We start from the raw sequence: 26,943 nt of genomic DNA, 5'->3' as shown, positions 1-26,943 counted from the left end.
TCTATATATTGAATTGTTATATTATTGCACTTTAATTTTTTGTGAAGTAAAGTTATTAACTCAAAATATTGTTGTGTTTTTGTTAATATTTGACTAAGTGTGGTGGAAAACTTAGCTTTTATCTCCCTCTCAATTCCTCAAACTTAGCGGTATATTTTGACCAAGTCCTCGGTCTGGTATGTCTTGCGGATTGAGACCACCCGTCATATCTGCATTAACAGGGATAGGGGTCATTAGGGAAAAAAAGTAGATATTCCTTTATTTCTAGATCGTACCTGGCCCCAGGTTTTAGAGAGGTGAGTGTATAGAGGCGATTGTTTTGCTAGTGGTCGTCTAGTGGACTGTTTTATCCAGTATAGAGGACCTACTCTCGATGAGTTTAAAACGTGAGAGTCTATGATTGTTCGTCATTTATTATAGGGGCATTCATGCCAGTCTAAGATTCTCTGAAGGACCAATGCATTATAATAATAGAGAATGGATGGTAGACCCATTCCACCCCTTCCCAGCGGCTGAAATAGGACTTTTTTATTGATTTGTGGCTTTATTCCTCCCCAAATAAAAGTATTTATTAGTGATTGAAGTTGAGTCAGATAGGAAGTGGGCAAGTGGATGGGGACTGTTTGGAGTATATATACATTTTGCGGGAGGGTGGTCATCTTTATTGCTTGTATTCAACCCCACCAGGAGAGGGATTTATCGCACCAGGTGACAAAATCCTTGAGAAGCTTATAAAGAAGGGGTAAGTAATTGTGTTTAAACAATTTACTAGTGGGTGTAGTCAAGTATGTTCCTAGATATTTAATTTTGTCATGTTTCAGATTATAAGGACACACCGGTTGCAGATTATAGAAGTCTTTCTGTGACATGGAAATGTTAAGGGTTTCAAGTTTGTGTGTTCACTGAATGTCTGGAATTCCATCAATAGGGGTGGGAGGGACGCAGCTGGGGAGGTAAGCAAGAACAGAACATCGTCCGTGTAAAGGGTAATTTTATAATCTGTGGAACCTAATCTCATTCCTTTAATGTCTAGGTTATTCCTTATATGTGAAGCCAATACCTCCATAGATATAGTGAATAGGAGCGGGGACAGTGGGCAACCCTACCTTGTACCGTTTTAAATGTTAAAATTATCTGATAATGTGCCGTTTACTGTAACCTTTGCTGAGGGATATGTATAGAGGCTTATAATTCTGTGTATCCTATACCGAAGGCTTACAGACATATTTTCAAGAAGTTCCTGTCCAGCCGGTCGAAAGCTTTTTCGGGGTCAGTTGAGATTAATATTGCAGGTTGTTTCAACCGACTGGCATGCTCCATGAGGTGGATGACCCTTATCGTGTTATCTTGTGCCTCCCGATTAGGTATGAAGCCTGATTGATTGGCGTGAATTATCAAGGGGAGAATTTTATTCAAGCATGAGGACAATATCTTAGCATATAGCTTTGTATCAACATTAAGTAGTGATATAGGCCGTTAACTTTCTTCTTTGGTTGTATCTTTGTCCTCCTTCGGTATAACATTGATATGAGCCTCTAATATTTATTGAGACCAGGGTTTTTTATTGTCTACTGATTGGAATAGTGAGGCAAGATGTGAGGTGAGGAGTGGGGCAAACTGTTTCTAATATAATATAATATAAGAAAATACATCTGGTCCTGGGCTTTTATGTAAAGGGAGAGATTTAATGTCTGCTAATGTTTCTTGTGCTATTATAGGTTCCTCCAGAGAATCAGTTATTGCTGCAGAAAGAGTAGGGAGGTGGGCCTCATCAACATATTGTTCACTCACGGTTTCCGATCGTGACTGTTGCGGCGGGGGAAGGTTGTATAGCTTGTTATAGAAAAAATTTAATTGGTTCGCTATCTGATACCGCTACTACTTATGCAAAGTCTTAAGCCTAAACACTAATGGGAACATTATAATCTAGGAGTCAGAGAGCCTTTAACCTAGCATTTTGTTGTGCCTTTAAGTTCAGTATACAGACTAATATTTATGATAGCTTGCTGTGTAACCCCATTAGTGTCAAAAATATGTGATACAACTAACCAACGATATAAGAGCATTTCTGTCTTTATAATTATAACTTATGTTATATTAAGAGAGGTTTGATTGTATGCAGTATTACTAAAGATAGCATATCTCCCAATTATTCCATAGTAGTAAGTCCGTAAAAGCAGAGCAAACCTCAGTAAACCAGCCAGTTTAATAATGGTGTATTATTATTCCTACCTATGTAAAGTGATTTACACTTAACGATGTTAAAGTGAATTATAACGCAGTTATGTATACATATCACACGTTTATGTCAAAAATACAGTAGCGTCACATTATTAGCCACATTGTTAGGCCAACAAAAGCTCAAGTATTACCAATACACGGAGATGGACTATGGATTAAAACCTACATCCTAGGTCCAATTGTACCTCCTATTCAAATTATTTTTCAGGTCTCTCACCTCTGAATATAATTATATACTAACCAGACTCAATTCATTTGTATTTTTAAATGTTTGTATCAGTGTGGTGTTTTTTATATATTCGATTAAAGGTTAAGTTTTGTAGTCCAATTTTTTGCTCTTTCCATAAAGAACAAAAAAATAAAAAAAATAAAAATAATACAAACTATCTTGCTCTTTAAATTCAAGCATTCAGGAAAGTATGTGCTATTCAGGTGTACTTTATTATCAGTTTTATACTGATAAAGTTTGGTCCATTGTTCTATAAACTGCACCCGCACCCAATCACTTCAAAACCTTCAGCCCAGTATTTACAAGCTGATATATACAGTAGGTTATTATAGAGGGTATTCCTGAACTTACAACATAGTAGTGCCATTAGTACCCTCTCTTTTTCGCTAAGCTTTGTGTTTAATAAACTTGCCTCATATTACCGTTTGTGGGCAAGAGGGTTTGAGGGGATATTATACATTTCTTTATTTAAAAAAAAAAAAAAAAAAAAACAATGCTACACTTTATTTTGGGGGAAATCGAGGAACATTTTTAAAATTAACCAGAGATCTGATTTCTGATTAATTTTCGGATTGCTAATTGCTACCGCAAGCTCAAGGTAGCATTAACCAGCCACTTGTAATGGCTGGTTATTTCTTTTTCGCCTGTAAACGGGTGAATTTAACTGTTTACTGGCTTGTGATAAATTAGTGGTCCACTTGTAATATAGCTACATAAGGGATAACAAATAATAAATAATAATTTACATGCTATTGGAGGCTTTAGACTGTATTACAAGAAAGTTGTACCTAAAATCAAAATTTATATTAGTTAATTTGTTTTTATTAAAAAAAATACACATATAATAGCAAAAATGTGTTTAGTAAATACTATCAATGTTGTAATGATATTTTGTATGTTTTGTGCAAAGTAAAAAAGTATTTGTCTATATGTTGCATGTACCCACACTGACAACTTATTCAGAAAAGGACTCTTGGGGGTGAGGGAGTTGCATGTAGTGATCCCTTGTGTCTCATAATAATGTCTATGCTAACACTACACTCTTAATCATTAGATAAATGTATTCAGTAGTTTTAAACACACAAGGATGAACAGTGGCACTACTTAGACTTTTCCTCTAATAATAAGTCAAATTCAGAGGTAAGAGTTAGATTAATTCTACTGTATGTTGGAGGAAATGGTGCTTGTGCACAAATATAAATATGAACACCAAGGAAGAATGGTATAAAGGATACCAGACTACCCAAAGTATGCACTTACAGCACTCTGGGTCTAAACTAAAGGTTGGGATTCCTCAACAGGATATTAAAATATAACTTTTATTGGTATTAGACTTAAAAAACCAAAATTGTTTGGTTAATACATACACAATTAAAATTTGCTCCAGTACCCAAATCAGTGTAATAAGTTTCACGTTAGATCACAATTTATGATAATTCGGCCTGAATAAATTCACTAATAATAGTGATCTAAATAGTTCAGTAAATCAACTCGGTAATGGTTACCATCATGGTATTAATCTGAATAATAGAGCTCATGTACAGGTTCTGATCAAGGTAGTGTAATCTTGGCTTAATAGACTTATGCTATCATCATTCAGTATAATGGGTGATAGCAAAGTAATGAGTATTGTATATTAATAATGATTATCCACGAATAGGGGTAATAGTGAATTGAATATTCACAAAAACGAGGGTTTGATCAGTTATAACCTGGGCTATCGTTTTGGCCTGTATACTTGTATAAATAGCAATGTGTGCGTGCTTGGTGCTACTGTAGTTTTCTATATTTCATTAGGCATATATTCCTAGAAATTGGAATACGGTTATTGTCACTAAACCTAGTTCTGTGTCGCCCAGACCTCAGATCTGGCCACTTATGTTCACTTAGAGTTATTAAATAATTTGACCCTGATTAGTCCATACAGCAATTGCTGCAAAGTTACTATGGCTTATATTAATCCATCTGCATAAATTTTAGGCATATGCTTCATAGAGAACTTAATCTGCAACTATTCCGGCGTCTCCCAGATTTATTTGATTGACAAATGTCCCAAGGTTTATTCACAGTGCCAAAGGTTATTCTGGGCCAATGTACGGCAAAATTGCCAATGTGTGGTAATTCAAATTGTGTGCCCTGTGGCACAGCCAATGTTATGATTCACAAGTATTACAATTATCAGTCATTAGTTTGTAACATTATTTTAGTACATATTCATTCATATACTGGGTTTTATAGCTCTAGTTAAATTTGGCACAACCCACTTTCAATAAATGCTTTCTATGATTTCGTTTGTGTTCAATATCAGTGGTACAATATCTATTAATTGCGAAAGCTCTGAAAGCTATATTTGAAGTTAAAGCTAGGTCTGGCACAACCCAGATTATATGTATAGAGTTAATTGTCCATTAGTTTATAATATGAATCTCCATTGTAACACACATTCATTCTCAAAATTCGATTTGACAATAAAAGTAAATCTAATCTGGCACAACCCAGGTTATATAAGTAATGAATATCTTACAGTTTATAGTTAATTCGCAACTATGTTGCAAGTTAATATATATGTTTCAGTTTGAGCGCCGTGTGGCATAGCAAATGCTGAGACTATCAGGCAGTATCAATCACACCCATACGTCTGTGAGATCTTACAATGCACGCTCATTCATACACCGGTTTGGTAGTTTAAGTTAAAACTGGCACAACCCAGTTACTATAACAATATCTACGGCGTAGCGTATAATTATTGAAAGACTTAATTAGCAATTAATAAAATAAAGTCTGGCATAACCCAGGCTGAATGAGTATAACTTGTTATTGTGTATACGGTAAGTTACTATAACAGTAACTGCGGCGTAGCGTATAATTATTGAAAGACTTAGTTAACGATTAATGAAATAAAGTCTGGCACAACCCAGGCTGTATGGGTATAACTTGTTATTACGTATACGGTAAGAAAGGTTTTTTAACTATAAGCACCATGTAAAGGTCCCTATTCGGTACCCTGACCCAGATAGGTCAAATATCTATGATTAGCTCTATAATTGCGGTAACCCTACACTCCACATGATTTAGCGGTACTGGGCTAGTTTAAAATACATAGAAAATAGAGCGTGAACGAGTTCAACACTCTCCCCTGACGCGTTTCGCCCGATTGGGCTTTATCAATTATACGCTACGCCGCAGTTACTGTTATAGTAACTTACCGTATACACAATAACAAGTTATACTCATTCAGCCTGGGTTATGCCAGACTTTATTTTATTAATTGCTAATTAAGTCTTTCAATAATTATACGCTACGCCGTAGATATTGTTATAGTAACTGGGTTGTGCCAGTTTTAACTTAAACTACCAAACCGGTGTATGAATGAGCGTGCATTGTAAGATCTCACAGACGTATGGGTGTGATTGATACTGCCTGATAGTCTCAGCATTTGCTATGCCACACGGCGCTCAAACTGAAACATATATATTAACTTGCAACATAGTTGCGAATTAACTATAAACTGTAAGATATTCATTACTTATATAACCTGGGTTGTGCCAGATTAGATTTACTTTTATTGTCAAATCGAATTTTGAGAATGAATGTGTGTTACAATGGAGATTCATATTATAAACTAATGGACAATTAACTCTATACATATAATCTGGGTTGTGCCAGACCTAGCTTTAACTTCAAATATAGCTTTCAGAGCTTTCGCAATTAATAGATATTGTACCACTGATATTGAACACAAACGAAATCATAGAAAGCATTTATTGAAAGTGGGTTGTGCCAAATTTAACTAGAGCTATAAAACCCAGTATATGAATGAATATGTACTAAAATAATGTTACAAACTAATGACTGATAATTGTAATACTTGTGAATCATAACATTGGCTGTGCCACAGGGCACACAATTTGAATTACCACACATTGGCAATTTTGCCGTACATTGGCCCAGAATAACCTTTGGCACTGTGAATAAACCTTGGGACATTTGTCAATCAAATAAATCTGGGAGGCGCCGGAATAGTTGCAGATTAAGTTCTCTATGAAGCATATGCCTAAAATTTATGAAAATGGATTAATATAAGCCATAGTAACTTTGCAGCAATTGCTGTATGGACTAATCAGGGTCAAATTATTTAATAACTCAAGTGAACATAAGTGGCCAGATCTGAGGTCTGGGCGACACAGAACTAGGTTTATTGTGACAATAACCGTATTCCAATTTCTAGGAATATATGCCTAATGAAATATAGAAAACTACAGTAGCACCAAGCACGCACACATTGCTATTTATACAAGTATACAGGCCAAAACTATAGCCCAGGTTATAACTGATCAAACCCTCGTTTTTGTGAATATTCAATTCACTATTACCCCTATTCGTGGATAATCATTATTAATATACAATACTCATTACTTTGCCATCACCCATTATACTGAATGATGATAGCATAAGTCTATTAAGCCAAGATTACACTACCTTGATCAGAACCTGTACATGAGCTCTATTATTCAGATTAATACCATGATGGTAACCATTACCGAGTTGATTTACTGAACTATTTAGATCACTATTATTAGTGAATTTATTCAGGCCGAATTATCATAAATTGTGATCTAACGTGAAACTTATTACACTGATTTGGGTACTGGAGCAAATTTTAATTGTGTATGTATTAACCAAACAATTTTGTTTTTTTAAGTCTAATACCAATAAAAGTTATATTTTAATATCCTGTTGAGGAATCCCAACCTTTAGTTTAGACCCAGAGTGCTGTAAGTGCATACTTTGGGTAGTCTAGTATCCTTTATACCATTCTTCCTTGGTGTTCGTATTCAGTAGTTTTGTTCACTGCCAAATATGGAAAAAGGTGGGTGCTCAGGGCAGGAGCCAGATTTATTCTTGTGAAAGTGCAACACTCTAATATCTGGATCCAAATCAAGCTCCGAAAAGAACCAAATGCTGTGAGCAGCAGCCTCCTTCTACACATCTCTAATAATCATAATTAAATTTAATTTAATATATAAACGAATATATTTATGATTTTGACTTTGTAATATTGGCTTATTGTCTTTTCAGTAAGTTTTATATTTATGCATTGACATCTTTTTTACTATTTTTCTATTCTTACCGAAGGATTTTATCTACTTAAAGGGCCATAATACCCAAATGTGTAAACACTTGAAAGTGATGCAGCACAGCTGTAAAAAGCTGACTATAAAATATCTCCTGAACATCTCTATGTAAAAAAGAAAGATATTTTACCTCAAAAGTTCCTCAGTAGCCACCTCCCATTGTAAAGGATTTCTAAGCAGCATTTTAGTGTGTCTGTCCTAGGACCGCTTAGGGGATGAGCCTCGTGCACTCTCATATTATTTCACCAATCAGGTAAAGGAAGCTTACTATGAAATCTCATGAGAGTTAATTCAAATCTCATGAGATCACAGTAAGAGTTCATGACCTCAGCACTGTTGATGCTGATTGGCTGCTGTTCATTTCTTCATTTTTTTATTTTTTTTTACCTGCAGCTGGGAGCAGGTGAAGTATAACTTTTTACACAGAACTTACTCTGCTGAGCTGAGGAAATTGTGAGGTAAAATATCTTCCTTTTTTACATAGAGATGCTCAGGTGATATTTTCCTGTCAGCTTTTTACAGTTATACTGCATCAGTTTCAAGTGATTTAGCATATGAGTATTATGTCCCTTTAATAGTTAAATCCTGCAAGATATCTAGGTCTAGATATTGAACTTTTAAGTGGATATATTAGGATCTGAATAGCTTATACAAATGAAAGGCCTCTTACCCATTAGATGAACCTAATGAAGACAATAACTAACAAAACCTGCTGTTCTATAATAAATACTATATTCCAGGTTAAAAATGAGAAAGGAATCAATCTACCCCATGGGAATACTCATAAGATTATAGATTGTACCATTATCATTTGTCCAAACCTTAAACCATATAGCCCTGTGCTATTGATCAAAACCTTATATTGTTTTAGCAATCAAATATTATTTCCTTAGAAGAATCACAAGTAATCAATATAGAAAAAAAACAAATACTAAAAAGCAAAAAAAAAAAGACGTTCTACTCTTCTATCTGTAGGACTCCTAAACAATGTAAATCATTCAGACACATTCATACTTTTGCATACAGTAGACACATAATTAACCATTGCCAAATACCTATTGAAAAGATTTTAATTGGGTTCTAGAAAACAGAGAAACTGTTTAAAAAATGCTAGAAGATAATGTTTTATTAGAATGAGACCTTAAGCAAAAATGCCATAATGGGAGCAAGAAATCATTTCCCATCAGTTGAGGTAAGAAAAAGTGTTTCCACAATATTTCTGCCTTTATCTTTTTTATTTTTTAATCTGTGGGACAAACAGGCTTTTTTTCCACAAAATTAAAGAAGAGGACAAATCCTTAAAAGATCTGAAACTACCTGATAGTAGTAAAGAAAAGGATTTGAAATAAAATATTGGTCTTGGTGTTTATATTAATGTAGTATAATTATTGTTTATTCATATGTAATATGACCTGTAAACTACAGTACACCATTGAACTAAGTAGAGAGAAACTATAGCAGAAAGAAGATATTGATGGGAGAGGTAGAAATCCAAGAGACTTATGGGTAATTTCTACATCACGTAGCATAAAGCACTGTAAATGTTTGAAAACCGTTAACAATGATATTGACACATTCAGAAGATGCAAAGGAGAAGATTTTAAACTACATACATATAATTTTCTGAGATTAAATATTCCTCAATTTACATCAGTACCTGTTTATTTGTTTATTTTTGCACTCTTTTAAAACAATATTTAGTTGCTTATGTATAGTCTACATCTATAAAGGATATTCTAGATTCCATGTAAAAAGAGTATTGTACCTTTAAATCCCCTCCAGTAAGGCTTTCCATAGGCTACTCCAAATCAGAGATTTTTTTTTATTATTAACCAACAAACGATACAGCCAATTGCCGCATGTGCCATTATCTTTCTATAGCACACACATTTCTTCACTGACTCTCTGCATGACTTCCCAAAGTAGAAAGACTGAAAATGTGTACTCTCATCCCTCTGCTCAGTAGAATAATGCCAACATGGAGACAGGCGGTAAGCGAACACTCAAACTAGCTTTTGGATGCACTTGGAGGGAGATATAAAAGCTATGAATATGATTTATAGACAATCTATATGCCATGCGTTGCTTATAATGGGCAAAAGAAAATAAATGTTAACTTACTGCCCTTTTGATGATTTAGAACTTCTTACTATGTTTATTCAGATTATACCCTGTAGAAGGTTTTGAATCCCAGAGAAAAGATATACAGTATACACATTGTGATCATGATGATGATATTATTACTAAAATTAAAATTGTATTTGTATCTCTTGTTATATAATTTACATATTTTCATATGATATCCTATTGTATTATTATACGTTTCCAAAAATGTAGCGCCAGATAGGGCTAGAATACAAGTGGCACACTAAAAGTTACACACGAGCGATATCTGGTTTATATATATATATGTGTGTGTGTGTATATATGTATTTAAACCCAAAAAAGTAGATGAAAGCAGCAACATATATATAAAACGTAGCATTTATTCTTACAAAAAGTAAAAAAGTCCATGGAGGGACATAGGTACATGGAGGAGAAACAGTATACGCGTTTCGGCTAAACGCCGTATTCACTACTGCTAAAGAATTGTGGTTCACATACAGATTTAAAAAGGGTGTACTTTACCCCAATTGGTTAAAAGTTCTAATACAGAACACACCTCAAAGTGAGGTGTCTGAATGTACCTGTGTCAAATTAACATATATATGTCAGCACAAATTTAAATACCAATACTCTCTGCTACAGAATAATTGCATATATCCATGTGTTACATAAGCGAAATAATGATAAATACAATACATAGCGGAATATAACTAGCAAAAACAACCATAAATGTGACTATTGTAAATAAGGGAGAGTAGGAATCGGAACATGTATAAGTAGAATCAGCATATATATTCCACTTGTAGACTATTAGGTGCTCATATAGAGTAAAAGGGAAATATATACATATACAAAATATATATGTAAAATATGTGTGCATGAATGACCGCACAATAGATGTATATAATATTTGAGTGTGAAAGCCACTGCAAGGGCTGCTAAGACAAGTGTAATCGATATAGTGAAAAAATATCCAAAATATATAGGGATGCCGTCTCGAAAAAATGCTTGAGTACCAATGTGCAAGCACATAATCTAAGCTATGGGATACCATGTTATTTACTTTCAGCAATTTATTAAGTCGTATTTGGCATTGAGGCCCAGTGGAACCTTGGTGGACAATTTAAATATCCAAAGCATCTTGCGCTTCTCCAATAGCCTCTGTCTGTCTCCACCTCTTTCTGGATGTGGTATGTGATCAATGGCTAACCATCTAAATGATGAAGCATCTTTATTGTGTTTAATGCAAAAATGTTGAGCTATAGATGAGGATGACTTGCCTATTTTGATGGTGGGCAGATGTTCTCTGATACGGGACCTTATGTCCCTTGTCGTAAGTCCAGCATATTGAATGTTGCACAGGATACAAGTTGTCAAATAAATGACATAATTAGATGTACAGTTTAAACAACAGTTTATGTCAAATCTACGTTGCGTAACTGTAGAAGTGAATGTATCAGATATGACAATATAATCACAAGGTTTGCACCTACTGTTCCCACATCTGAACATTCCTTTAGATGTCAACCATACAGACATATATACACATAAATAAATCGGTAAACACATATATAACCATATATATAAGTGCACTCGAGCCCTTTGCAGTCAAGTAGATGAAAACATGTAAAAGCATATTTATGCAATATTCATATCTAATAAAGTTTTATACTGTGTATTTACTGTAAGTATAGATATATATTGTACCAAAATAGATCAGATATATGTAGAAATATGTATTTATGAATAAAACAAACATATTCTGCTATGTGAAGAACATTGAAATGTGAAATGTTAATCTTTTCATGTCAAGTTAGCTGACTTTGAGAATATGCGATTGGGTTTGCGCACTAGTAGGATATTGTTGATTTTTCCACTTTTCTTGCTCTATTGATTTGCATGGTGGAATAGGTTATTGCACCCACACTATTCTAACAAGCTTTTTACGCACATCAGGTTAGTGCACAAGCGAAAATTTTTTACTTTCAAATTGTTTTATGAGCGCTACCCGACGCAGGCAAGTAGCGAATTGAGAGCGATAAATAGAGCTCCACTCATAACCTGGCCCTTATTAGGTTTAACATATGATCAGGAGGTTGTCTTGTTGATTTAGGGACTGAACAACCTAGTGGTAGGGTAAAATTGTCCTTGGAATGAAGTCTTTATCTGGGTGGGGTTGATCATTTATGGATGGGGTTGGGTCATCCCAGGTTAATGCTTTAAATCAGAATATAAATACTGAAAAAAAATAAAAATAATGTGTTTTCTTGCAAAATTAGCACTTAAAAATTCTCAGTGTAGCCCCTGCCCCCAGTGTTTTAAGTTTTTATTCTTTCCGTTCTGGGTATGAGATAATCCGACTCCCTGTTATCTAGCATGTTCAATAGCCTAGACGTTTGATAACATCAGGCTAAGATAAACCTTCCTGCACAGGCCGCCTCCTTCTTGTAGGTCTGTGGCAGGATACAAAAGACACTGCACAAATGTAGGGTAAAAAATAAATAAAAGGTAAAATCAATTTAAAGGGACATTGTACACTAGAATTTTCTTTACATAAATGTTTTGTAGATACATTTATATAGCCCATCTTGGAGTGTTTTTGTAACAATGTATAGTTTTGCCCTTTTTTTTATTAACATTGTGCTGATTTTCAGACTCCAAACTAAGCCCCAAAGTATCAGATATAGATCCAGGTCTACAGATTGCTGCTTGCTCCTGCTTGTGTAAATTGTATTTTCATATGCAGGGTAGGGGGTATTGTCTGATCTTCCTGCTTTCACACCCCATTTCAGTAGTTGTCCAACCTAACTTCATCAACAGTGCTAAACTGGGAGCTTCTAAGTAATTTTTAAACGGTTTTATACTGGATTTTTAGATCAGTATCTGTGCATATTCTTCTTTATATTGGTGTCTATTACATGCAGTTATATGAACATTGGTGTATACTGTCCTTTTAAATAGATGAATATTACAAAATTCAATGTATAAGACAAAGCTTAGCGTTTTGTTTTTAATTATAACAATGAAATACATTGTTTAACATCACTTCAATGTCATAATATTTAGTTTTCTATAGTTTTTTTATTTATTTAATCAAATTTCCTCTTTTACTCTTTTCTTTTTTCAACAGGCTTACCTGAACCTAAAATAGATGATGTGTTCACTGGACTCTCGATAGATCAGGGCTTTTATACTTCAAAAGATTTCTTACCACTTGTGGCAAAAGCTAGCAAACAAGGTCAGTAATTTTTATTTAAATGATGTCTTTAGATTTGCTCACTATGGTGCTATATGTCACATATAGTACCCAAAAGGCTTAAACGCTTTGCTAAATGTTTAACAAGAAAATAGATTGAGGATTTTTGGTTTCTTTTTAGTGAATGCAAGTTAATATGATCAGTAGTTTTTTGTTTTTTTGGATAAAATAATTTTTGTAGTTTGTTTTATTAATTCTTGCATGAATCACTGCTCATATTGCTGAATGTATTATTTATTTATGTGGTATGTTGTAATAATATTTTTAGAATTCTATAATGACCATATAGAGATTCTAAAGATCAATAATGTGAGTTCTGTTAACTAGCTATTATTCTTAAAGGAACAGTAAACACCAAAAATTATGTTGTTTAAAAAGATAGATAATCCCTTTTTCTTTCCTATGACATGGAGAGTCCACAAAGTCATTCCAATTACTAGTGGGGTATTCAACTCCTGGCCAGCAGGAGGAGGCAAAGAGCACCCCAGCAAAGTTGTTAAGTGTAACTTCCCTTACCCATAATCCCCAGTCATTCTCTTTGCCTCTGTCAATGGAGAATGTGCGAAGTTGGTGTCTAAAGATATTTAATCCTTTTATGGGTACTTTTCCCTGCAAGCAAGGAAGGGGGTCTAACTGCATCCATGTCAATCTCTTTAGTAAGAGTACTGGTGGCTTTTAGCAGTTAAAAGGAAGCTTGGTAGTCTTTGCTTTACTTTTAACATTTTGCTACCCTTTTGTAGAAAGCCAGAGTTAGTAACTCTGTTCTTTCTTTTCCTACAGGTCCATGACAGGGAGCGAAGTGCCTGTCACACCTGTCCTGCAGCTGGATCTAAGGTAAGTGCCTTTGCCTTCTAGGTATTGAAGGACAGCAGCACTTAAGTGGTTAAATCCTCATACAGATCCAAATTGGGACATAGATATCCTTATTAGTTAAGGATACTTATTTTGGACAGATTATGACACAGATTGCGACATAGCTATCCTTATTAGTTAAGGATACATCCTTTGGACGTATATGACACTGTATGGGTTAAATGTATTCATTTGACGGGGGGCTCATAATGTTTGTGATCGATAGAGGAAAGATGCTGCATTTTGAGTAGTTCAGTGAATTTCAGGGCACTATATTAGGGTATTTATGTGATTGGACATAGTTAGATCAGCTTCAGAGAGGCTTATTTACATAACGGTCAAGGAAACTGTGACCATTTACTTTTCCGTTTTTCGATCCGCTCATAGTTGGTTTTTCGATCCGCTCATGTGCAGAGCTTACTCAGCTTGTATTGCGTTGTAGTGCATCGAATTGTGGAGCTCTGTCGGCTTTACGTTTTTGATATTTTTCTCATCTGATCGTTCTGTGCTAAGAGGAGAAGATCCTTACAGGAAAGTATCGCTTCCTGACTAGTGGGGTACCACTCCTGCCCGGTGGTAGCTTCAGGCAATCTGAGGTTGCTTTGAAGAATCTTTTTATTGCTCTTTAAATTTCTAATAAAATTTATTTTCTTTTTACAATATTACTTAATAGCTGGATTCTTTAATAGCTGGATTCTGTAATATGAATTCAGAGTTAGATCAGTCTATGTCTGTTGATAAATGCTTACTATGTTTAGAGGCTCAAATTGTTTTGCCAATGCAATTTTGTTTCTAATGCTTATCTAAAACTTTAAAATTTAAAGACAAATTACTCCCTTCTGAGACAAATGTGTCTCAGGATAATGCTGTGTGTGACATGCCTCAGCTTTCTCCTCAAATGTCCCAAGCCTTAATTGTCTCCCATACTATGCCATATGTGTCCTCTCAACCTCCTGGGGGTGTTTATTTACCTGGGATTTTGCCGCTCAGATTACTTGTGCAGTATCGGCGGCTTTGTCAGCTTTCTTCTTCGGGTAAGCGTAAAAGGAAATCTGAACATTTGTCTGCAAGTAAGGTTTCTGACCCCTTTAAATCTGCGCTGGTCAACCTTTCTCAATTGTCTGATGAGAATACTTCAATAGCTTCTGAAGGTGAAATTTCAGACTCTGAAACTTTGGTGGCAAAATCTTCAGAAATTGAAGAGGTTAATTTTAGATTTAAGCTTTAACACCTTCGGTTACTACTGAAAGAGGTTCTCGCTACTTTGGACAACTCTGAACCTTCGGTTGCTGCCAACCTCAAGACGTCTTCTAAACTAGATAGAGTTTATGAGTATCCATATTCTGATGATGTTTTTCCTGTTCCTAGGAAAATGTATGAATTTATAGCTCAGGAATGAGATAAGCCAAGGGTTTCTTTTTTCCCTTTCCCTGTTTTTAAAAAAATGTTTCCTGTTGCTGACTCTATTCAAGACTCATGGCTCACTGTATCTAAAGTAGAAGGAGCTATCTCTACTCTAGCTAAAAGACCTACCATTCCTAAAGAGGATAGGGATTCTTTTAAGGATCCAATGGATAAGAAGCTGGAGGTGTACTTAAAAAAGATGTACATCCATCAGGGTTTATAGTGCAACCTGTGGCGAGTATTGCCATGGTTGCGGGAGCAGCATCTTATTGGTGCGATGCCCTGTCTGATCTTATTTCAGAAGAGACTACGGTAGAGGAGATCCAAGATAGGTTCAAAGCTCTTAAACTGTGCTAGCTCGCAGAGCTCTATGGTTTAAATCTTGGTCGCCAAATGTTTCTTCAAAGGCCAAGCTTCTGGCTTTACCTTACAAGGGTAAATCTCTGTTTGGGCCCAGTCTGGCAGAAATAATTTCAGAGATTATGGGTGGAAAGGGATCTTTCCTACCTCAGGATAAGAAAACAGTCCTAAAGGTCGTCAGACATTTAATTTTCGTTCCTTTCGCAACTTTAAGGGACAGAAGTCTTCCTCTTCTTCTCCAAAGCAGACCAATCCAGGTCCTCTTGGAAATCCAGCCAGCCTTGGAATAAGGGAAAGCAAAAAAAAAAAACCTTTAATTGATTCTAAATCAGCATGAAGGGTCCGCCCCAGATCCAATTTTGGATTAGGTGGGGGCAGTCTTTCATTTTTTTTCGACAGGCTTGGATAAGAGATGTCCCAGATTGGTGGGCTGTGGACATAGTATCCCAGGGTTACAAAATATGATTCAAGTCTTGCCCTCCAAGGGGCAGATTTCTCTTTTCAAGACTATCCTCAAACCAGGTAAAGAAGGAGACCTTCTTAAATTGCATAGATGAACTATCCTCACTGGGAGTTATTGTTCCAGTCCCTCTAGAGGAACAAAGTCCAGGATTCTATTCAAATCTATTTATGGTTCCCTAAAAGGAGGGAACTTTTCGTCCAATCCTAGACTTAAAGTGCCTCAACAAATTCCTCAGGGTTCCGTCCTTCAAGATGGAAACTATTCGTTCCATTGGTTCAGGAAGGTCAGTTCATGATGATTATAGACCTGAAGGACGCATGTTTACATGTTCCCATTCACAGGGATCATCACCAGTTTTTACGGTTTCCTTTCTGGACAAGCATTTCCAATTTGTTGCACTTCCGTTTGGTCTTGCCACGGCTCCCAGAATATTCAAAAAGGTTCTGGGAGCTCTATTGGCTGTGATTAGATCTCAGGGAATTGCTGTGGCTCCTTATCTAGACGACATCTTGGTTTAGGCGTCATCTTTTCTACTAGCAAAATCTCATACAGAGATGTTGTTGTTTTATACGTTCCCATGGGTGGAAAGTGAATCTGGAAAAGAGTTCTCTAGTTCCAGCTACAAGAGTGTGTTTCCTAAGATTCCCTGTTCATGAAGATTTTCCTGACGGATGTCAGAAAATTTAAACTTTTTGCTTCTTGCCTTTCTCTCCAGTCTGCTAATCGTCCATCAGTGGCTCAATGCATAGAGGTGATCATGGAGGTCTGATGGTGGCTTCCATGGACATCATTCCTTTTGCTTGGTTCCATCTGAGACCTCTGCAACTATGCATGCTCAGTCAGTGCAACAGAGACAATTCAGATTTATTGCAGAGGATAGATCTAGATCCCTAACAAGAGAATCTCTCTCGTGGTGAATTTCTTGGGAGAACCTGGCTCGGCGCACTTGCTTCCTGAGACCTTCCTGGGTGATTGTGACCATGGATGCCAGCCTATTAGGCTGGGGAGCCATTTGGGGCTTTTTAAAAGCTCAGGGCCTGTGGACTCGGGAGGAGTCTTCTCTCCCCATAAACATCTTGGAGTTGAGCGCAATCATCAATGACTTGGTAGCTTGGCCTAAGTTATCTTTAGTCCGGTTTATCAGATTCCAATTGGACAACATCACCTCAGTGGCTTACATCAACCACCAGGGAGGAACTCAGAGTTCCTTGGCTATGAAGGAGGTGACTTGCATTCTGCAGTGGTTGGAAACTTACAATAGTCTCCTATCTGCCATCCACATTCCAGGAGTGGACAACTTGGAGGCGAATTTTCTGAGCAGACAGACTTTTCACACCGGGGAGTGGGCTCTCCATCTGGAAGTGTTTTCTCAGATAACCCTCAGATGGGGGTTCCAGAGTTGGATATGATGGAGTCTTGTCACAATGCCAAGGTTCCAAAGTACAGTTCAAGGTCAAGAGATCCTCAGGCCGATGCTCTAGCAGTTCCTTGGATCTTTTCTCTGGCATACCTGTTCCCCTGTTTGCTCTCCTTCCACGAGTCATTGCTTGTATTAAACAGAAGAGAGCATCAGTAATTATAATAGCTTTTGCATGGCCTCACAGGATCTGGTTTGCGGATCTGGTAAGGATGTCATCTTGACCTCCTTAGAAGTTACCTTTGAGGAAGGACCTTCTAATTCAGGGTCCATTTCTCCATCCAAACCTGGATTCTCTGAAGCTGACTGCTTGGAAATTGAATGCCTAGTTCTGTCTAGATGTGGTTTTTCTGAAGCGGTCATCGGTACTGTGCTTCAGGCTCGCAAACCGGTTACTCACAAAATTTAACGTAAGGTATGGCGTAAATATCTTTATTGGTGTGAATCTAAGGGTTTCTCCTGGAGCCGGGTAAGGATTCCCCTCATCTTATCTTTTCTTCAGGATGGCCTGGAGAAAGGTTTTTCAGTCTGTACTCTGAAAAGTCAGATTTCTGCTCTGTCTATTCTTCTGCACAAATGTCTGGCAGAATTGCCAGATGTTCAAGCTTTTGTTCCGGCTCTAGTCAGAATCAGGCCTGTGTTTAAATCTGTTGCTCTTCCTTGGAGCCTTAATCTTGTTCATAAAGTTTTGCAGCAGCCTCCATTTGAGCCGATGCATGTTGTTGATATAAAATTGTTATCTTGGAAGGTTTTGTTTCTTCTTGCTATTTCTTCCACTCTCAGAGTTTGAGCTTTCAGCCCTGCAGTGTGATTCCCCATACCTTATTTTCTATGCAGATAAGGCGGTCCTTCGTACTAAATTGGGGTTTCTCCCCAAGGTGTCGGATTAAAACATTAATCAGGAAATTGTTGTTCATTCTTTTTATCCTAATCCTTCTAATAAGGAACATATTTTGCATAACTTGGATGTTGTGCATGCTCTAAAGTTTTACCTACAAGCTACAAAAGATTTTCGGCAATCTTCTGCCCTGTTTGTGTTTTTTTTCTGGAAAGCGTAAGGGTCAGAAGGCCACTTCTACTATTTCCCTTGGGTTAAGAAGTATAATTCATTTTGCTTATGAGACTGCTGGACAGCAGCCTCTGGAGAGAATTACGGCTCACTCCACACTCCGCAACATGGTCTTCTTTGCATACTTTTTCCAAATTCTATAAATTTTATACTTTTGCCTCGGCTGAGGCCTCTTTTGGGTGAAAGGTTCTTCAAGCAGTGGTGCCTTCTGTTTAGTTCCTCCTGCCTTGTTCTCCCTCCCTGTTCATTCCGTGTACTCTAGCTTGGGTATTGGTTCCCACTAGTAATTGGAATGACGTTGTGAAATCTCCATGTCATAGGAAAGAAAACAAAATGAATGCCTGGTAAATTTCTTTCTTTCCGGACATGGAGAGTCCACGACCCGCCCTCTTTCATTATTATTTGGCAGTTTTTCTGAGTAAACCTCAGGCACCTTTTCCCCCTTGTATTTCTTCTTTTTTCATTTTCCTTCAGTTGAATGACTGGGGATTATGGGTAAGGGAAGTTACACTTAACAGTTTTGCTGGGGTGTTTTCCTCCTCCTGCTGGCCAGGAGATGAATATCTCACTAGTAATTGGAATGATGTTGTGGACTCTCCATGTCCGGAAAGAAAAACATTTATCAGGTAAGCATAAATTTTGTTATTTACCATTCCCCAGTTTTGCATAACTAACACTGTTATATTAATATACTTTTTCCTCTGTAATTACTTTGTATCTAAGCTTCTGCAGACTGTCTCCTTATCTCAGATTTTTTGACAAACTTGCATTTCAGGCAATTAATGTTGACTCTTAAATAACTCCACGTGTGTGTGAACAATGTTATCTATGTGGCTCACATGAACTAATGCCTTCTAGCTGTGAAATGCATTCAGATAAGAGCCGGCCTTCAAAAGCTTAAAAATTATCATATGAGCCTCCTAGGTTTAGCTTTCAACTAAAAATACCAAGAGATCAAAGACATTTGATTATAAAAGTAAATTAGAAAGTTGTTTAAAATTACATGCCCTATCTGAACCATGAAAGTTTAATTTGGACTTTACTATCCCTTTAATGAGTAATTATTCTTAATTTTTGATGGACAATTTATAATTTTTGATATAGTATCATAATATAAAAATTGGATGATAAAGTTTGAATGTTCTAACAACTAATAAATTAAACACAAATGTCTTTAGATATCCTTAAAGGGACATGAAACCCAGCATATCTTCTTTTCTTTTTTTTTATTTAAAGGGACATGAAACCCAACATATCTTTTTTTTTTTTCTTATTTTCCTTGATTCAAATAGAGCATGTGATTGTAAAAACACTTTCCAATTTTACTTATTTTATCCAATTTGCTTCATACTCTTGGTATCATTTTTTAAATGAGCAGCTATGCACTACTGGGAGGTATCTGAAGACAGCTGGTGAACTAATGAAGAGAGGTATTTTTGTGCAGCCACCAATTAACAGCTAGCTCCTAAGTAATGCATTGCTGCTCCTGAGCCTACCTAGATATGCTTTTCAACTAAGGATACCAAGAGAATGAAGCAATTTAGATAATAGAAGCAAATTGGAAAGTTTTTTAAAACCACATGTTCTGTCTGAATCATGAAATAATAATTTTAGGTTTAATGTACCTTAAACAACTAAATGACAAAAAAAAATCATCTTCTTGAAGTTCTCATAGGATAGAGCAGGGCCGCCACTAAAAATTTTGGGGCCCCTTACTTAACCATTAATCAGGCCCCCCCCCCCCCCCCCACTTTGACATGTGCAATTTTTTACCAAGTGACTAAAACGTATATGCACTTTACTTTATTCTTAAGTGCAGTCAATGTTGTAAAGGTAGTAACACACACAGAAACCCACAGACACACATAAGACACTTTAGCAGACACGCAAACAAACACACAAACAATCTTAGACACAAACACCCACACAGACACTCAGCACTTGTTTACATTGACCTGACAAGTGATGAGGTAGACTACAGTTCTGTCAAAAAAGGAGATTTACAAGACAAATTATGGAGTTCTGATTATCTTTTTTGTCAAGAAAGATGCCAACTATATGATGACAGCAGCATGCAGTGGCTGAAAGGAAGGGCCCTCAACTGCCTAAACAATAATTTAAAGGGACAGTCAACATCGGAATTGTTGTTGTTTAAAAAGATAGATAATCACTTTATCCTAGTTCCCCAGTTTTGCATAACCAACACTATAATATTAATATACTTTTTACCTCTGTGGTTAACTTGTATCTAAGCATCTTCTGACAGCCCCCTGATCACAGGACATTTTATTTATTGAGAAAAAGAGAGAATGGCACTAGCACTACACTAATGTTAATACAGGGTTGCTCGAATTAGATTAGATTAATATGTGTTTGTGTACGTATATATTTATCTGTGCATATGCATATCTCTGTACACGCGTTCTAATCTGAATGTATATCAATTTTAATAGTGTGGCTTTGTGATGAGCTGGGGTGCTTGTGCACAAGAACAACTTTTAGGATTGAGTCTAGAGCCCAAAGGAAGGGATCAAGACTGGAAATAGTGCACTTGAGTAGCACTCCCGTCCCTGATTTGAGTAAAGGACAATAATGAACTCACATTCAGGACCAAAAAGTTTCTATTCAAAAAGGATTTACTTAAAACATAACTTTTATTGAACAATAACTATAAAATCAATATATGTATGTGTGTGCTTTAAAAACACATAGGAACTGGATTGTAAATATTGGCTAATCGTCAATTGGCAACCTAGTTATACTGTTATAGGGGGCACCTCTAATGGGTCCCACTTTATTTGTATATATATATAGGTACTTGTTTATATTTTGTATCATACGCTGGGGGTGGATTGGGGTGCTTCACAATGAGTTCACACCTAGGCGCTGTATATAGCACTTGCTGGGTTTGTGGTTAGGCTAGTCAAATGTGTAATTCAGGTTTTGCGTATGGAATGTCTGATATAATAGTTGTCAAATTGACTTTTTCCAGACCCTCTACTCCGGTCTGGTTTAGTATATTAGACTTCAGACTCTCTGGTAATATAATAAATTATACGTTGGTTATTAGGCTTCTGTGAGTGTCCTAATATCTCATAAAATACTTTTAGATTTTATGTCTTATGGGTAGAGATATATGAGCCAGGAATTAAATTAGAGTATCTTTTACAACTTATTAAGGCATGTAATACTAATGGTGCCTAGAGGTCTTTGTCACTTTTATTTCAAGTGCAGTCAGTTAATAATAATACCAATGGGTTTGATAGCAGATTTTGTTGAAATAATTATAATACTAGCTTCCAAATGGTACACAGGGTCTATGTTATGCTTTATTTGCAGCTGTAAAACGTATACATTTTAGGATGAAGGATTGGATTTACTTAATTGAACTGGAATTTGCTTGGTGCAATATAATTTTTCTTTCTTTTTTCTTTGTATATTATGTATCAATTTCTGGTTTTAATATCTATTGACATATATGATCTAAATTGACCTGTTATTTGATCCGCATCTTAGGGTGTTTGGTGTAAAATTTTTGATTTTGAGTCTTATATTTGACTGTTGTAAAACTGTAATGATTTTATTTTGTATTGTTTTATTTTTTTCCCTTATTTTTGTATAGGCGATTTAGTGATTGCCTTATTTTGGCAAGTGTGCTTACAGGTTGAGTCTGTGTGACATCACCTGACATTCACCTCATAAATGTGGCTTGATTCAGATTACCCACATACAATACCCTTTGTTTGTTTAGCTGTTATTGAATTAAAGATACAATACTGTTACAGCTAAATCTTACAGTAATTATTTGTGCGTGTTATAACTGGTCTAGGTGGCTGTTTAGCTTATATGTTAATTTTTTGAAGAAATAGGAAAAGAAGAAACTGTATCTTGAGAGAGGCCTTATTTTGGCCTTGTTGATAATAAATTTACTCTAAATTCCAGTTCAAATTTGTGTGTCCTTTACATCTGTTCTATCACTGATATGTAGCACAACTGTCAGAATACCACAGGAGTCAGTGTACGATTACTTGGATATAGTATGCTAAGTTAAGTTTGTAGTTAGCATTGACTTGATATCATATAGTATTTGTACTGTTTAGAGTGCTGTATGCTAAAATAGAGTGATACAAGTCTTGTAGTGATTCTCAAACAGTATCTGTAGTCAATGTGACTATATATATATACATTGAACTTTGCCGGATTACCAACTTATAGAATTAAGTAAATTGTGAAACCTCATACACTCAGTATCTATTAGAGTTAGGTGTCGGCTTGTTTGGTAAATCGGAAGAAGTATCTTATTTAGCCCTCTGTTGTTTGTGGTTTGCGCTTCTACAGTTTACCTAACCACTTTTGCTTATTGGCTATCCCCAAATTGTCTCCCCCCTTCCCCCGGCGTGTCACCGAATTGCGGAGTGAAATTCTGACCGTTCCGGTCAATACGCTAAGTTTGCTTTTTAGCTAAAGTCATTATATATATATATGTATTTTTCGATCTTTGCCGGATTGCCAACTTATAAAATTAAGTAAATTGTGACACCAGTTCCTATGCAATTAAAAGAACTAACTGATTGGGGTGTTTGTTAGACTATACCCCCCCTGACATGTTTCGCCGTTTCTATTTCGGCTTTCTCAAAGGTCATAAAGTCTAAAAGTATTTTATGAGATATTAGGACACTCACAGAAGCCTAATAACCAACGTATAATTTATTATATTACCAGAGAGTCTGAAGTCTAATATACTAAACCAGACCGGAGTAGAGGGTCTGGAAAAAGTCAATTTGACAACTATTATATCAGACATTCCATACGCAAAACCTGAATTACACATTTGACTAGCCTAACCACAAACCCAGCAAGTGCTATATACAGCTCCTAGGTGTGAACTCATTGTGAAGCACCCCAATCCACCCCCAGCGTATGATACAAAATATAAACAAGTACCTATATATATATACAAATAAAGTGGGACCCATTAGAGGTGCCCCCTATAACAGTATAACTAGGTTGCCAATTGACGATTAGCCAATATTTACAATCCAGTTCCTATGTGTTTTTAAAGCACACACATACATATATTGATTTTATAGTTATTGTTCAATAAAAGTTATGTTTTAAGTAAATCCTTTTTGAATAGAAACTTTTTGGTCCTGAATGTGAGTTCATTATTGTCCTTTACTCAAATCAGGGACGGGAGTGCTACTCAAGTGCACTATTTCCAGTCTTGATCCCTTCCTTTGGGCTCTAGACTCAATCCTAAACATTTTATTTATTATCTATTGACTTTCATTTTAGCCAATTAGTGCAGTGTCTGCCACAAGCCAAGGGCATGATCACAATGTTATCTATATGGCTCACATGAACTAGTTCTCTCCTGTTGTAAAAAGCAAATAAAAAAACATGTGATAAGAGGCGGCCTTCATGGGCTTAGAAATTATCATATGAGCCTTCCTAGGTTTAGCTTTCAACTAAGAATATCAAAAGAACAAAGCAAAATTTGAGCTAAAAGTAAATTGGAAAGTTGTTTAAAATCACATGAACCATTTGAAACATGACAGTCCCTTTAAAGGTTAAGTGGTGGATTGGTGACTTCCGAAAAGGTCTCATTAGTCTCAAAGTCTGTAGAAAGATGTGAATAATCAGTAGCAAGGTCAAAATGTCCTTAAAAGGAACAGACAATGGACACATACAAACTCAAACTTGCATATACACCCACAATTTCAGAATGGAGTATCAGGAAAAGGAGACAAAATAACTATAAAACCTCTACAGTATACTTTTATTAAAGGGCAATCACAGGACTTGACAGTAGTAGAAACAATCTTTTTCATATACTTCATCATAAAAGTGTCAGTAGACGTTTCAAACTTGAATGTTGTACACACATACGCAGTCTCTTCCGGCTTTCACTGCGCGGCTGCGTGACTCACCAGAAGGGACTGCTTATGTTTGTACGACAGGCGACATTGGCCGGTATAGGATTCAAAACCGAGGACAGTGGAAGAGATCATTTTTGGCTAGTAAGCAAGAACAATAGAAAAGTGAGCCTGCTCCTATCACCTCATTATACCTAAACCGCAGACTATAACCTCTGAAGCAGAGAGCTTATGGTGTGATGAAAACCTTGCTTGTAATTTGTGGAGAGCGAGAGGAAGGTGGACTGTACTGATAGCTATCAGAGTCCAGGATTTGCATTGCAGTTAAATCTATAAAGAAAAATCCATCAACGAACTAAGACATTCCTTTACAAGAGCCAAGGGATCATCTTTACTACCCAAGAGCTGACACCTTACCTCATACGATTGAGGTATTAGCTGGTAAGCAGGATATACTTACCTTAAATACAAAGTTGTTGAAAATTAAAGGACAAAACCACCTGTATAAGAATATCTTTGAACTCACATCTCTCCTTGTTTATATACAAAAAGCAAGATTCCCCCTTTTTTCCCTTAACCTTTGTTATAAGCAATTGCTACAGCTGTGCGCCTCCACACCAGTATTGATTTTTCTCTTTTTTCACACACACACACACACACACACACACACACACACACACACACACACACACACACACACACACACACACATATATATAGCCATCCCAAAGAGTTTATTGTCTCTTTAAGCATCTTCTGGTATTACTGTAATATGCCCTTGTTTTTATGCAAATAATCAATGGGGTTTTACCTCCCCTGTAGATTAAATCCTGAAATTCATCTTACAAAGCCTAAAGGAATATGGCTGTACCTTAAAGGGACATGAAACAATGTTTTTTCTTTTATGATTCAGATAGAACATTCAATTTTAAACAACTTTCAAATGTACTTCTATTATCAAATTTTCTTTATTTGTTTGATATTCTTTGTTGAAGGAAAAGCAATGCACTACTACTGGGTGCTAGCGGAACACATTGGTTGAGTCAATGATAATATATGTGCAGCCACCAATCAGAAGTTAAGTCTGAGCAGTGGATTGCAGTTAGTGAGTCTACCTAGGTTAGATGTTCAACAAAGGATAACAAAAGAACAAAGCAACATATGTAATATAAGTAAATTGAAAAGTTGTTTAAAATCAAATGCTCTCTCAATCATTAAAATAGAATTTTGACTCTACTGCATCTTTTATTACAAAGTTCCACAGCTAAAATATACATTTTGTTTTTGATTATTTCCGTATTTTTAGAAACAAGTGTCTAGTATTTTCTAGCTGGGGCGTCTTTTCTAAATACAGTAATGCTAAAGAAAAAATATATGAAAGATCTCTTCTCTAACATCTGAATATATTTCATCCTAAATATAGAATACATCAAAATGGTTTTTATTTGTGCATTGCTTTTTTTACCTATTATGCCCTGTTTTTATGAGTCACTTTTTGAGACAGTAGCTATGTCTTATTTTTCATTTTGCCTGTGCAAAACAGCAGTGAAATTTCAATGTGCCATTTTATTTATATGCCTAGGAAATCATCTACATCTGCTTTTTATGTTACTGTTAATATAGTAGGATATTGAGAACATTATATTTTACAAATAAAAATGTGAAACGTGGCTATAAAACCTATAACCATATGCGTATCAATAAAAAAAACGCACACACGCACACACGCACACACGCACACACACACATATATATATATATATATATATATATATATATATATATATATATATATATATATAAAAGCAATAATATTGTATTGAGCATTTTATAATTGCCTGTTGCTGCTCAGATATATCCATATATTTAACTCCCACAATAGGGTTAAAAGTGCAGGTAAAGTAATCTCTGGACTTGCAATGGGACTTGTCCTTAGATGAACTTGGCATATGTGAGTAGCCTTCAATTACCAGTCTCAATCAGCTCAGGATCTGCAGTGTATTAGCAGTGTATATGTTTAAAGGGACAGTCTACACCAGAAGTTTTATTGTTTAAAAAGATAGATAATCCCTTTATTACCCATTCCCCAGTTTTGCACAACCAACACAGTTATATAAATACACTTTTACCTCTGTGATTACCTTGTATCTAAGCCTCTGCAGACTGCCCCCTTATTTCAGTTATTTTGACAGACATCAATTTTAGCCAATCAGAGCTGGCTCACTGGAACTCCATGTGCATGAGCACAGTGTTATCTATATGACAAACATGAACTAACACCCTCTAGTGGTGAAAAACTGTCAAAATGCCCTGAGAGAAGAGGCGGCCTACAAGGGTTTAGACATTAGCATATAAACCTCCTAGGTTTAGCTTTCAACTAAGAATACCAAGAGAACAAAGCAAAATTGGTGATAAAAGTAAATTGAAAAATTGTTTAAAATTACATTCTCTATCTGAATCATGAAAGTTTATTTTGGACTAGACTGTCCCTTTAATAGATAGATAGATATACTTAAACCTTGTGGCCTCATGCAC

At 35.9% G+C, this 26,943-nt stretch overlaps 1 protein-coding gene across 1 annotated transcript in view; it reads left to right on the top strand.

The window, feature by feature from the left end:
* Window positions 1–26,943, top strand: part of DPYD (dihydropyrimidine dehydrogenase) — a 1,643,387-nt gene that overhangs the window by 694,542 nt on the left and 921,902 nt on the right. The window contains exon 9 of the mRNA XM_053694067.1: window positions 12,842–12,949. Within this exon, the coding sequence (XP_053550042.1) occupies window positions 12,842–12,949 (108 nt within the window). The remainder of the gene's footprint in view (window positions 1–12,841; window positions 12,950–26,943) is intronic.

Source organism: Bombina bombina, chromosome 10 (genome assembly GCF_027579735.1).
Source record: "Bombina bombina isolate aBomBom1 chromosome 10, aBomBom1.pri, whole genome shotgun sequence".
Classification (NCBI taxonomy): Eukaryota; Metazoa; Chordata; class Amphibia; order Anura; family Bombinatoridae; genus Bombina; species Bombina bombina.
Note: the sequence above shows the minus strand (reverse complement) of the source record. Positions and strands in the feature narration are given on the sequence as shown.